A 15337-nucleotide genomic window follows, 5' to 3' on the forward strand; every position below is an offset into this window, starting at 1 on the left:
AACATTCCATTCAATTCTCATAAGTGTATATCCACTCCTCGAAATACCTCAAGCAGAACCCTTTTCGTAAAAGAGAATTTTGAAAATTTTCTTTGTCCTTGTTCTTAATAGCACATTTTCTACTCAAGTTGTCAGCTTGATGACATTAAAAAAAAAAAAAAACCCTAAAATTCTTAAATGAATCACCAGATAATAAATACCTGGAAGTTCTTCATAAATTTCATCATTTGGTTGACTGCCTGCTGGTGAACTGCTGATTGGTAGAGGGTGATCGACATCATCATACAGGTCTCCTCTTTCATCCTCCTCCTCGGGTATAATATCAGATCCCATATCTACAAAACATGTTTCATGAAGTAAATGCTTAAGGAATGCAAAGAGGTTTTCAAAACTCTATTTTCTAAATTACTGCAGCCCTACAAAGTCACGACATTGTTATATTCTATATCCTTAACTTAAAACATTTTTAAAGATTGATTATTGCATAATATGTGGATTTCAAAGTTGCTAATTGGTACTTATACAACAGATACTTTTATATATCTGAAGTCAATGGTCTGTATTAATACCAGTCATGTTCCCTTGGTCATTCTCATAGAAATTCAATAAGCTTTTATAGTTGGAAATCTAAATCATTCAGTTATTCAGTAAAGACTGCAATAACTTGTTCAATTGATTGCTCTTACCTTGTAACACAAATTTCAGCTGCTGTACCCATTCTTCAGCATCTTTGGGAGAAGCTGCTGTGAACTAATAAAAAAACAAACAATAACAAGAAAAATTACCACAGCAGAAATGGAAGGTATGTCACATTCTTATCGTTTCTTTAAGACCATTAGTAATTCTTTTCATGTCTAGTACTACTTTTCTTGCAAGGATGCTTCTTATAATGTACAGTTAATTTTGACAAATTTACGTAATTGAAGCAGAGGATGATGGATTTGAAACTCTGATCAGCAGCTGGCAGCTGTGCAGGAAAAAAAGCTGCTTCTCTTCATCAATGTCAAAGACAGAACTGATGAACAAAATTTGCCCTTGACAATTAGAAGACACCCATGAATTTCTTTAGACTGCTGGGTACAGTTTTCTTTAAAATGTTCTTGTCAGATTCCAACACACTACCTGACAACTTAATTAACTGGCTTTCAACTGCAATCTCAGATATTTAAAACTTATTAAACATACATTCCATATTGATGCTAACTGATAGCTCTTGAATTGCAGAGCTGATATGTGCCTTTACCTTTTTCATTCTCTCCCACAAGCCTAAGCAATATAATATGCATTAACATTCTGATATTTTTCTTTTGATAATTTTACTCTTTCTGCTATGTAATTCTTCTAAGAAATCACACGGTTCTATTAAAATAGATATAAAATGCAACATGTGAAATAACTGATAAATTATATATTCGCTTGTTCTCGTTCAAGAAGATACCACTTGAACTAATCTGAACTTTAAAAAAATGTATATGAATGTTCAATGTATAAAAGCCAGTGTTCTCTTTATTATTAACATGTCAGGGAGAGCTGCTTTAACAAAATGTTAATGTCTTTATAAATGAAATCAGAACATTTTATCAACTTAATTTCAAAACAACATAAAAACTCTAACCTGATAGACACGTTTATCAGGAGCAGAGACTTCAAAACAGCAATCTTTCTTTCCATCCTTCCTAAGCGTGTTATTCATTCTGACATTGTAGCCATCTATTGCAAATTCACCTTTCTGCTGTTTGTCTGTTGATAAAAGGAAAGTCGGAATTTCATTTACTACAGCGAGTATAAATGCCTAGTCGATTATCTGTTAGACTTTCTTTGTCAGTTCTTGGAAAGAGGAGTTTTTGGTCATATCATTTTCATAGTATAATGTTTAAATAATGTTTCTAGATGTAACTTTTTAATTCTAAAATTATAGAAGTATTTGGGATGACTGGATTCAAAAAGGACATTTTAGGGAACTGGAGGAATTGGTCTGCAGATAGTGGTCTTATTCAGAAAGATGTACCAAAATAAGACACTTTCATGTAGGAAAAATTCAAGAACTGGAACTCAGGGGTTGCTAGATAGACAATCCCACTACAAATCTGTGGTTCTTTCAGACTTAGTAAGCCTGTAGGAAAACCTGCCTAGTTGAAACTTCACTGGGCTTTTTGTACCGCTCTCTCTTCTCATCACCACCCTCCAACCCCCACCACCTCCAAAGCCTCTAAAAACACTTTTCTTTTTTTTTTTTTTTAAAAAAATCTTAAATTGGTATGAATCGAACTCTAAATTTAAAAAGCAGCGCAGAATGAACCAAAATTATTAAAAGATGTGGAGGGAAAACAAAGTATCTGGATAAAGAGGAGTGATAAAGTAAGCGCAGAAACATTAGTTACCAAAACCAAACCAAAAGAAAAGTAAGTTTCTTAACCAGCCAGTGAACAATTAAACCAGTAATGCACATTCGAACCCCATATGATAAGTGTCAAGAGAAAAGGTGATTGAGCTTTAGTCAGATATTGTTTTAAAGATGAAGTAGGAATACAACAAAGGATGTGAGACTCTGAAACTGAAAATAAAATCCGCTCTCCTCCTTCACCCAGTTACACTGTGTTTATTTCCTAGAGTAACACAATATTAAAATCATAAGGACAACTGTCTTTTTTACTGAGCTCGGAAGAAATACAGAAATGCTTCCATATTAAAGGGTAAAGTGCCCTCTCATCCCAATGCATGAAATAATATTTATCTCCTTTTCTTAAATATACTGATGTAATGCTTGAAGTAACATACATTTTTAAAAGGTCACCAAGATCATATTTTGTTCAAAACATCAAATGAGAAAAAAATCTGACTTAGCAATTCCTGGCTTAAATCCGGACATTTTAATCATATTTAGTCATAATTGACATCTCTTTGGATGATTAAATAAACAATTCAAATTTTAAAAATTTGAAGTTTGCTTTGTGGAAAAAGTCTACAATGACCTCTATGAGGTTCAGAAAAACTATAAAAACTAGACCAGCATTTCCCATGATCAAGTAAGTGTGGGAAATGCTGAATTAAATAAAGTTAAACAGGTTTTGCTAGTGCAGGCCTTCCAGAGGCCCCTAATACGTTTATATATTGACTGAATTTCTATGAGAAAGATACAGTATACAATATTTTCCACAATTATTTGTTCATGAAACCCTTTTTCACAGAACATTTTATGTAACTGGTACTCCTGGAACACATTTTGCCAAATACCTAACTAGAAAAATAATAGGGGAAAAAGTATTAAAATGGTGAAGCACAGTTGGTTCTTCTAAAATTCTCAAAGAAAACTAAGTCATTCATTCACTCATTCAACAACTTTATACTGAACACTTAAGCAAGGGAAAATTATAGGTATGGTGAAACAAAAGCTAGTAACACCTTACCAGACCTTTCCCACCTTCTCACTGAAACACACACACACACACACACACACACACACACACCACGATACAAACCTTAAGTGCTCCAGAAACATTAGTCAATGATCTACTAGACTGCAAAAAGGATTTAATTTCACTACAAGATACGGAAGTAGTCAGAAGCAAAATATCAAAGCCCTACTGAACAATTTTGAGAGATTTCCTTAAACTTCCCAGGAAAAACAGGATTTGAAGGACCAGATGGAGCAAGTGGCTCTCTTGCTGTACAAAGGCTCAGTTGCTCCATTCATGTGGTTCATCTGATCTACAGCCCATGCTTTCGACCTCTACTATGGGTCTAAAATGCTTACCCATGTAACATGAGTAAGGATGAAAAACACATAGGATTGGGAGTTTACATCTGGCGATGTAAAATCAGTACCACAAAGACTGAGTTTGGAAGAGCTGCAGGGTGCAGGGTATCTTCCTGTGCTACATTATTTAAAAACAGGCAGCCAAATTAGGTAATCTGTCTTTAGACTAGCACATCCACTTTAGACAAAATTTTCAGATATATGCTGTGGGGCCATGAATCAGATCTTCTGCTAGAGTCTAAGAGGAGGACGTGAGCGGCCTCTAGTCAGATGAACCAGAGATAAGCCACTAATCCAGTCTAGAGGTAAACATCCCAAATTACAGAGACAAGGATAGTACATCCTTAGCGAAGAGTAAGTAAAAGAGGAAAAGCAAGCAAATGAACACAGGTGCCGTAAAAATATTATGTAATACAAAAACATAGCATAGCACTCAAGATGTAGAAAGCAGGAGCAAACTACGAGAAATGGAAATAAATGTTAGACAATTGTTTTGCATCTTTTATAAGGTAAATAAAAAGATCCGAAAGAGATAAAAGAAAACAATGCAACATAAAATAAAAAGAGAAATGGCTGAGACAGGTAGAAATTGGAATGGAGGTGCTAAAATAATGGAAAAATACTGTATAAGGAATGGAAAATATAGCAGCAAAACAAATGATGTATTAATATGATAAAAAAGTTAAAAATTTTGAACATTGTTGAAAAATCAGATCAGATGTACTTTAAAAATGCCCTCAGTAAGTCGGAAAAAAAAAGAGTGAAGAGGAACAAAAGGAATATGATGTAGATGGAAGACTGACAAAAATACCAAAAAAAAAGCATGGGTGTTCTGGAAAAAGAATTTAAAAAGAACAAATAAAACAGTGCCAATATCAAAGATATAGCAGAAGAAAAACTCACTCCACCAAAGAAGGACCTAAATCTACAAAACAAAAAGTGTTGTTTAACCAAGTAAAAGTAATAAAAAGAAACTAATACCACTACCAAAAAATTCAGCTAATTGTTGAGTATTCGAGGATAATCATGTAAACATCCAAGTTGGGGTAGGATTATGACACCAGAAAGATTGAAGAAATAGGAAGGAAATTCATAATTCCTTCTCAATAGCTTTGGCAAATCCATAACCATAAAGTAGCCATATCTCCAATTAGCCAGTGCGAGATAGGACACTCAAGACATGAAATGGGCAGAATATGGCTATGAGACTCTGCTCTTCTCCCTTCATGTCAGCATCTCTTCTAGGCAGAGAGAAAGGAGAAAACATATAGGTTGGTTCTGCAGTGCATTCTGAGATAGTTTCAAGGACACTTGTTGACTTGATTTTTTAAAAATGGTAAAATGAGAAACCAAATGAGAAACAAGGTTATCTAAGTTCATTTACCCAGAACTGTAAACAACTAATAAAATATTTTTATCTAAGTGAACTTCTCAAATGCAGAATCTTATTTAAGTGCCCAAACTCTAAAATTATAATGAAAATCTTTCTGACATATATACTTCCCTGACTTCTCAAACAATTCTTTTAAACATAATTTAACATTTTCTTGATAATCTAGTATGAATCTGAGTATTAGTTTTTATAACAGATTGATGCCCTCAGGATTTTTGAGGTGTCTGTCCCTCTACTAAATTTTTCTCAGCTTCTATTTCACGTTTTCACCTTGCTTATATCATGCTATTCAAATTTAATGTCTATAGAACGGAAGGCTGCCAGGAGAAACTAGATAATGAAATCTATTAAATCAGTAACTGAATTTATACAATTCTAATTCAGTAGGTTCAAGGTAAAAAGCAGTTGGCTCTGCTCTCTTACAAAACAAAACACATAAGGTTAATGATAGCTATTTCCTTCTACTTTTTCACTGGCTTTTAGGTTTACACCTGTGTTCTGGGTATTTTAAGTGCCAAAAAGACAACTCACATTTACTGAGCTCCTTCTATATGTCAGGAATTTAATGTAGCATAGCTCATAACTACCTTGAAATAATTTAAGAGAGAGAAGGTATTTATTACATCCCCAGCATCGATGGAAAACAAACGTAAAAATAACCCACTTGCTCATGGCCACACAACCAGTAAGTGGTAAAAGCCAGGACCCTAACGTAAGTCTGATTCCAAAGCCTTGCTTATCCAACCATTTCCTAGAAAAGTGTTTCTCAAGGTACATAGGTGTTTCTCAAGAAACGCCTATGTTAGAAACATCTTGGATGCATGTTAAAAATTCAGAAATGGCTACCACTCTGCGCTTGCTCTGCAGGATCTCTGGGGGTGAGTCCAGGAACCAAATTTTTAGCAAGCATCCCAGGTGATTCTGATACACATTTAATGTTGGAAAAACCACTGTTCTAGAACATGTAATTTATGAAGTCTCGATAGAGAAAATAAACATTATCTTGCATTTCCTCCGGCAACTTGGGTCCAACTTTCTCAGCTTGCTTTACGGGCTCCTCTGTGTTTCCCCATCTCTTGCACAGCCACGACGGGTTGTGCCCTAAATCCTGGCCTTTTCCCACAATATAGTTTTCGCTGGGCAACCTCACCCAATTCCAAAGATTAAATTCCTATCAATATGCTTGTGACTCATAAGTCTCTATTTTCTTCAGAGTTGTACATCCAAATCTTCATCTGCTCACTATACATATCTCGTCTCTTGAATGTCCTATAAGTACAATGAATACAACATGAGCACAATGGAGATCATCTTATCCCCACTCCCAACACTTGTGATCTTTCTTCTTGTGTCAGTAAATGGCACCTCCATTAACAGAAAACTGAGCATCATTTTTTATTTCTCGCTTTCCTTCATCAACTGTCCCCATGATCTGTTCTCTCCCTCCACCCCACTACAACCTACCAAAATTCAATCTGTCCTTTTTTTCTTGCAAATATGCTTACTTTTTCTCTTTTTTACTGGCTCTCAGAAAATATGTGTAAAACACCATCACTTTAAGTACAGTATGAAGATAGCAACTAAATAATTCCATGTCATTTAGTATCACTACAAGCTGTGGGCATTTGTCATTTGAGGACCCCCAGCATCCAAGTATCTTCTCTATTTTCATCCTGAGACTGTCAGGGGACATAGCCAGGATCCATCCCACCACAGATGCTAGAGGGCAGTAGACTTTCACTGCTCAAGATCAGCCAAGCAAATGCTCCAGCCTGGGACCTACATCTGAACTGAGTAACAAAATAATCAGAGAAGAGCTCAGAATCCATTTCCGGGCCAATGGCAGTCACCACCTGGTGCCAGTTAACAACGGCAAGAGCAGGAGTCCAGGCTTGGCAGGACCAGCACTCTGTCCCAGTTAGACTTTCCCTGGGGGTGGCACTGGGCTGAAGTTCTATCCACCTTGCCACCCTTAGTCTTTGCCTGCTTTCTAAGCCTGGGCATTGAGCATTCCCGTCAATTCTGTCTGAAAAACGACACTGTGCCAATTTCCTTTTCTGTGTAGTTAAACCTAGTTGTTTATACCAAGACTAATAACTTGGTACAAATGGCTAGCAAACAGAAAGATATGCAGTGTGTTCAGAAATTTTTGATACTATCTACTCCTTATATTTAAGAAGGCCTTTCCCTCAGTGAAGAACTCATGTTATTTCTGGAAGTATTAATGCTCATCAGTGGGAAAGTAGAAAATATGACCTTTAATACTAAACCCTTCTAATAAACTTTATCAAACTGATCGATGTGCTGTTCTAGGCCCTCAGCTAAAGATATATGAACATTTTCCTTGTTGATACAGCTCACAGAAATACAGCTGCCAATGCTAATTCAGAAATATACTTCTGGTGTTTTGAGTTATACCACGAGGAAATAGCAAATTATTACTATTTTAAGTGAAAAATACAATGTGCTCTATATATTTGTTACCTAAAGGCCCCAAATGGCTCTGAATAATAAACACAGGCAATATTTATGAGTCTAAAGGGAAGCATGTTAGTTAGAATTAAAAGTTTGGTTTATATTGTCCGGTAGCAGGAAATTTGGGGTATTTCTAAAACCTTTTTTTTTTTTTCTTTAAAATAAAAGCACATTGCAAGCAAAAAAATCAAGTGGTTTTGTATACAGTCACACATTTTTCAACCAAGGTATAAACGTGATTAAAAAGCAAGGTAATCTGACGTAGCTGTGAAGGGAGAATAAATAAATTACAGGCATTTCTGTAGGCTGGGAATTTAAAACCGTTTCCGCTTTTTTGGTTACACGTACCATTTTCCTCTACAGCTGAAATTCAGATAATAATTGTGATATGGTCTATCAGACTATCATAACATGTAGTTATGGTTAAAATAAACATTACACAGAGAATATCTTCATATCCTATATGTACTATCCTCCTAGAACCTCCTTTGTAATTAGGGAATAAAGGACACTGTTACGACCCATGCAACGTGACAGCAGCTGAAAATGCCGCAGGTGACCTGCAGCTCTCTCATGCACTTAGGATGGTAAACAACCTCTGAACTCCCGGTCACTCTCAGCTTCAGAACACATCTTGTCTTTCATCTCACAGTCTCCTGACAGCTGTCAACGTGATCTCTTCAACATCCAATCAGAGTCTGTCGTGCCATCTACTTACCTTCAATGCTTGGAAACATTAAGTGTCACTTAGACAGGAAAGGCCAAACTCCTGACATGTAACAACTTGACCTCACCCATTCCTCACTCATAGCCCTCATTTACCTACTGCCCCAGTGAGCCGGCTTCTACCTATCATACTGTTTTAGGGGTCCTCTGTGCCCCCGCCTCTGAACCAATGTATCATACTGCTTTGTATTAATAATATCTGACACAAAGATGTGCAAATAAAATCTACTGGTACAGATGTTGCTCGCTCTGTCTATCTATACACAGGCAGATGCAACATCATCTATATCTTTACATCCATATACATAGATATAGCAGTACACAATTTGATTTAAAATATATCTACCTTCGATCACTATACAGCTTCCATCTATATACAGATGTAGATATTTTATATTTAGATCAAACCGTGTCCTGTTTTACTGCAAACCAACATGATTCGTCATCATCAGACCTTTTATAAGACAGTTTGTACTTGAATATTTCTGCATATTGATAAATCCTACTAAATATCAGAATTTCATTTTAACTTCTCTATATTGTTACAAGGTCTCTTAACTACAAGGCCGAAACTAAAGGCCTTTTATTTAACATTTATTGTGATAAACTTTTAAGGTTAATGTTTGCATATCGAAGGCCCAAAATCCTATAAAATTACAATAATTCTGATAAAAAGTAGAATTATTCCTATTTCTTAAGGAATAACAAAGGTATTATCCTTCTTTATATAAGCAAAATAATATAAATTCTTAAAATATCAGAGTTCATTTATATATTTTATATATACACTCCTGATATAATTATAAAATGCTGATGCTTCGACCCATGAATTTGCCTCTATCAAATGAGTCAGGAAAAAAGGTAAGCTTTTATGGCTGTTGCTGAAATTATTGTTATAATACAGTAGAACTTCCAATTGTACAAACAGCGTCACTTTAATAGAATTTTTAAAATACTAAAATAAAACTAAGATATTTTATTTAAATCACTTATTGTATCTGGTTGAAATGATCGGTTTACCCACTCAGCCCCCACCTCTAATCCCATGATTCCCTTTCTCCCTCTCACTAACTGTGAGTACTCTAAGGCAGAATTATCTTTGCAACTCTAGTGGCTAGCATACAACAAGTATCCAGTAGATATTTAGCAAATAAAAAAATAAATAAATGAAAGAGCGAATAAATGACTATCTTGATGGCAGTCTGAGTACCTACGATCAAAGAAGTTTGATGAATGAGATTTGATCAAAGGAAGAAGGAAATGAAAGGATGGATGTAATTTCATGAAGTGATAAAATATGTACTCTCTCAATATATATATTTATTACTTAAAGGACCCAAATGGCCATGAATAATAAATACAGGTAATATTTATGGGCACAAAGGTAAGTGCATTATTTACTCTAGAGGCTGGAACTACTCTTTCTAAGCCATTACTATCTTGATGGGTCAAAATTGTTTTTGGCACACACAGTGTGTTAGAAAATATGAACTATGCAGCTGTCGAACAGTAACAAAGTACAGTTTAACCTAGTAAGTGGTATCAACTCCTTCTGTGCCTCTATAATCCATCCATCTAAATCCTACTTAGTTAGAGGATTATAGTTTTCATATATCTAAACAGCGCTTTCCAAAGTTTAGGTAAATAGTTCACACGTACAGTAAACAAGACTGTATAAATCATCTATTCGATTTCAAAAAAGAAAAGAAAAATTTTATGTGACAAGTACTTTTTCTTGGAAAGAAAAAGATACAAAGGAAGGAAATTAGGATCATGCCGAACAGGCAATTAAAACTGTCTCAAGAGAGATTTTTTTTCCCCCACAAGTCCCTAAAAGGAAAACTGGCCAAGAATTCCAAAAGATGCAGCCACAGAGGAAAGAACCACCAGAAGCAGATCTAAAATCTCCATGGAAACAGATAAGAGTTTAAGAAAATATAAACCAGATCTTCAAATATCTACATAGAAAAGGAATGCTAGAATAGCAATTATTAAGAAGCAGGGGTGGTAGAGGTGGTGAAATGGATCACAAAGCAGTAAAATACAAATTACAAAGAATATTATTACCAAAAGGTCTCATCAAATAAGACTAGAAATTAAAGTTTAACTAATACCTCCCCAAAAGCCCCTAAAATTTTTATTTACTGAATATTAGCTTTTGAAATAAATATAAACACACCTTAGGTTTTGGGAAAACTCATGCTAATCTTTGACCTAACAGTTGGTATAAACCAGTTAGGACAGAGAGTGGATGCAACATATTAGTGTTCACGGATTCTTAAAGAAATCAGAAGCGAGAAGCCTAACTACACCAAAGTCACAAGGATTTGAAACCTCCCTCCCTTGGTCTTATGAACTAGAGGATATTTCTTTGTAGAAAAGTAAGATTTTGTTCTCAATTCACAATGCTGTACAAAATTATATTTCTATCACAGTACTGCATGTTTATGACCTATGATGACCATAACTGAACTTGGACTCTAAATTTTGTCAAAATCACCTACTTACCCTTAGCAGAAGAATGAAGGCTGCCCATCGACAGTTGTTTATAGTTTACACTTCACTAATGCCATTATTACATTTGAACATATTGCAAACTAGTGACAGAATGCAAACTACCCACTAAATTAATTCTTAATTTGCTAATCCCATTAGCCAAAAGGTGATATCAACTTCTAGCATCATGCATGTATTTCAAATTTATCTGAAATATACACATAATATCTGCTCGGTTTTATAATATGGGAAAAAACCCTCAAAACCTTAGAATAATGTCAAACGAATCATAAATTTACAAACAACACTGATAAGTAACAACGCTGATAAGAATTCCATAGGAAAGCTTATAGGAGTAGAATACTGGACTAGTATGCCTTTTTTCTCCTTACGTGTCTTTTCTGGAAATGAATGTTAGCTATTTTTATATGACCTTTACTTTATAATATTTAACTTCTGACCTGCTTTCCTTGAAAAAAGCAAAACTAAAAAAGCTTATATTCTTTAAGTTTCAATATTTTATGTCTTTATTTGTTCAAACAATGACCTTAAAATTATGTAAACTATGACTAAGAGATGCATTACTTAGCAAATGAAGTTACAAAACATAACTTCTTGTTTCTAAATTAATATAGTGGCAATAGTGGTTAAGAGTATGGACTCTAACCATTATGCCTAGATTCAAATCCCACATCGGCTATTTACCAGTTCTGTGACCTCTAACAAGTTACTTAACTTCTCTGTTATCAGCTTTCCAAACAGTAAAATAAATGGGGCTAATAACATACCTACCACACAGAGTTATAAAACAATTAATATAGCTATAGTGCTTAGACAGGTAAGATGTTTAGAACATAACCCTTGTGTAAGTGCTTGCTGTTATTTAAATATGTAAAAGAAGCTAGAAAATGTGTTGCACATATTTCATTTAATCTAAATTTTTCTTTTAAAATATTTGAAGAAAAAAAATCTTTTCCTCCCTTCAAAACTCTCACAATCCTAATGGTCTGAACTTTTCCAGAGATTCCACAGCTATAGCCTAATTGATAACTATTTCCTAAGGTGAAAGGCCACGTAGGTGAAAGTTATTTTACTCACATTCTTAATTCAATAAAACACAATCGGGTTAATTTTTAGGGCATTTTGGAATTCGGAGCGTTTGTCAAATGATGAAATAGAATTATAAAGTAGTCTTAGACTATAATTATTAAAATTCTCACTTATTCTTTCTCCATCTGTCTTCAGTTAACTCTGTACCAAAAAGGGAGGAGAGTTAACATGCCCCCCGACCCTCAGCAATAGAAGCTGATATAACCGAACGCCAGTACTACCTTTATCGCTTCCATAGTAGTAGAACACTGTTTTACTGAGAGCGCACCACCGTTTCTGCCATTCAAATCCCAGAAAGCTGTGATCTACAAAAAAAGGGGGTTGGGGACGGGGAGCGGAAGCAACAGTTTAGATAACACAGATTACATATGTAAACACAATGCCCTTTCCTAATTGTAAAAAGAAAAGTTAGTTATATGACTTGCAAGATTCCTTTTTCAGCTCTAAAATTTTAGGACTAATTAATTTATATCTTCTTTTCCAAGAGACAAACAAAAAGCAAAGCTAAAAGGAGTAAAGTGAAACAGAGAGAAGCTGCTACATTTATGGGATCAACTGTGTAGCTCACAAACTTTCCCAACAGGACGGTTGAAAAGGCCTTTACTATGCAGTCCTGAGATAACTGATTCGTCTGGGCCCCATTTTCTCATGTTATAAAAGGGAGCGGGGAGGAGTTGACCTGGATTATTTCTATTATCTCTTTGAGCTTTTAAACTCAGCTGAGAAAACTAAGAAAAGCAAATGAATATAAATAGAAAGGCCCGAAATGACTACCTGAGAGATAAGCAGAATGGTAATGAAGAGACTTTCTGCTTTTTGTTTCTCATGTCATAATACCACCTCTATATTAATTTCCATTATATATTGGTGTTGAAAGAGTGAGACCATATGGTCCGCTCCCAATTACCATAGTCAGTGGAGAGGAACACTGAATGCATAACAGAAAATGGCAGATGACGTGCCGGACTGGACCTGCACCGTAGCAGACATGGTGTGTGCCATGTGAGGAGCAGGATAACCTGCTGCTCAGCCGGGTGAGAAGGGGTGAGACATCTCATCCTGGAGGACACAGTCATGGCTTACAGCCTTCCTCTAAGATGCAGGAAATATTTCCCAAATCATTTACAAATAACCAATGCTGACAACTAAAAACCTGACCAAATTTTTTTTAATTAAAAGTTATTTAGAGCAAAAAGCTGTATTTTGTGGTTTGGATGTCATCCAGATTTTTCTTAACCGTAAAACTCTTCAATCACCTAAAGAGAATACTGGCTCCACATGCATACTGTAAGCGTATTTTATCTAAAGATAAAAACCATGTTTAGATTTTGCATTAGAATCTTACAGTTTACCTTTTCTGCGTTTTTCAAGATAGCCAGCCTTTAAAACAAAAGTAAGGTCCTGTGCTGCAATTGGAGGGAACTGGTTTCCTGTGGGAAGTAGAGGGGGAAAAAAACAGTCAGTCAGTAATCCATTTCAGAAAAACCAAGTACCAGATCTCATTAGATTCGCTGTACTTTTAATTACCCTAACTAATTAAGTCTAAGTCCATAAGCTTTGTTTCAGATCCATTCTATAGACTAGTCCCTCTCCTTCTGTAAACCACAACAGGGGGAAAAAAAAAAAGTTCTATACTCCTTTCTTACTATATTATGCTCCCCAAAATACAATAATAGTATGTGACCGAATGATCACTAAAGGGCAATACTGTAGTTAGGAATTTCAAACAAATCATATAAGCGTCTTTACATTTATGCTGGATTAACTCTTCAAGAATTTTGTTGCGTATTGACTCTTACCTGCATGTCCCTATTCCTATCAAGTAAAGCATAAAATGATTTTTCCTCAAAAACAAAAATTTCCCCAAAACAAATGCTAAAATTTGCTTCTCTTTATTTACAACAAATATTCTCTGCCTGCTTGTACTCACAGAGACATTTAATTTTCTAAACATTTTTTTGCTATTTGCTATCTAGGAGTTGTTTAATGTACATGTAATTTTTAAAAATAAAAAAACAAAAGTTTATTAATAGGTACTTGGATACGTTCAATTTTAAGTTCTTAGAAGAACCATTTTATTTGTATAGCACCATAAACATGTAAACATTTAATATTTTTGATGGTGGAAATTGAAAATTTATAACACCATATAAAAAGTAGTAATTTCTCTTTAAAAAACATGAATTCTTACATCATTTAGACCTCATACCACTACCAACAATGATCAGTAGCATGTCACCATTTAAGAAGATTCACACTGATCCAAAGAATTAAGACTATATAAATGTAGGTATCACGACACATGAAGAAAAGGAAGGTAAGGCTAATATAAACCTGCTTGGCAGGAAACAAAAAAGAGCTGCCAAACATTTGCCAAACACCACAATTACATTATCTCACCATGAGAAACTATGCAACACGGCTAATTACACATCTTTCTAACAATTTCACAATTATATTATCAGCTTTGTTTCACTATCCAAGTTCACACCCTTGTCCCAAAAACAAGTTTAGCACTGAGCCTTAATCCTTTGGCACACAGTAGGCATTCAGTAAGTGTTAGCTTTTATTAATTGCTATAATTAAATATTATTATATTTTAGTATAATTTTAACTATTAGTTCAAATGAATGAATGCCAATGTAAATGTATGACTATTCAATGTTGCTTAGAAAATTTTAATCATAAAGATGAAAAAAAGTATGATTTGTTAATTGCACAAGTTAAGCATTGTAGTTATTTTAGAAGCCAAGATTTCTTTTTGGTTGATGGAGATATTATATCCCAACCAAGGAGAGAAAAAAATTAAGGCATACTCTAGGGCAGGGGTCCTCAACCCCTGGGATGGGGACTGGTACCACCAGTCCATGGTCTGTTAAGAACTGGGCCACACAGCAAGAGATGAGCAGCAAGCAAGAGAGCAAAGCTTCATCTGTATTTGCAGCCGCTCCCAGCACTAACATCACCACCTCGGTTCTGCCTCAGATCATTAGGCATTAGACTCTAATAGGAGCACAGGTCCCTGGTGCCAAAAAGGTTGGGGACTGTTCTAGGGCATCTTAATCCTCCTGCAGAGGATTACTACAAGAGCTTGTTTAAGTGGCCACAAGTTTTTGGTACCCTCAGGAAATAAGGATATACTGACAAAGATTCTTTTCTTTTTACAATATGAGCTGTACTGCTTATATAATAGTCCTATTTTTCTAAAGCAGCTTAAAATACTAGACATTAAAACTAACAACCTACAACAGCAGGCAAGGAATGGGTCTTCTTCCAACTTACAATTTGGGAATCTGAAACATGCAAAATGGCAACGAGGTCACAGTGAATGGAAATAAACAATTATCAAGTGCCTACAATATTTCTAGCAATTCAGTGGA

General features: G+C 35.1%; 1 protein-coding gene across 3 annotated transcripts in view; it reads right to left on the reverse strand.

Moving 5' to 3' along the window:
* SKAP2 (src kinase associated phosphoprotein 2) overlaps positions 1-15337 on the reverse strand; it is a 158173-nt gene that overhangs the window by 53030 nt on the left and 89806 nt on the right. For all 3 annotated transcript variants that reach the window (XR_001516908.2, XM_025046883.1, XM_006912014.3), the window contains exons 5-9: positions 13310-13387; positions 12179-12262; positions 1616-1740; positions 687-750; positions 201-335 (exon numbers count right to left, since the gene is read on the reverse strand). Coding sequence is in view for 2 of the 3 variants with exons in the window: in XM_025046883.1 (XP_024902651.1) it covers positions 201-335; positions 687-750; positions 1616-1740; positions 12179-12262; positions 13310-13387 (486 nt within the window). In the remaining variant the exon portion in view is untranslated. The remainder of the gene's footprint in view (positions 1-200; positions 336-686; positions 751-1615; positions 1741-12178; positions 12263-13309; positions 13388-15337) is intronic.

Source organism: Pteropus alecto, unplaced genomic scaffold (genome assembly GCF_000325575.1).
Source record: "Pteropus alecto unplaced genomic scaffold, ASM32557v1 scaffold21, whole genome shotgun sequence".
Taxonomy (NCBI): Eukaryota; Metazoa; Chordata; class Mammalia; order Chiroptera; family Pteropodidae; genus Pteropus; species Pteropus alecto.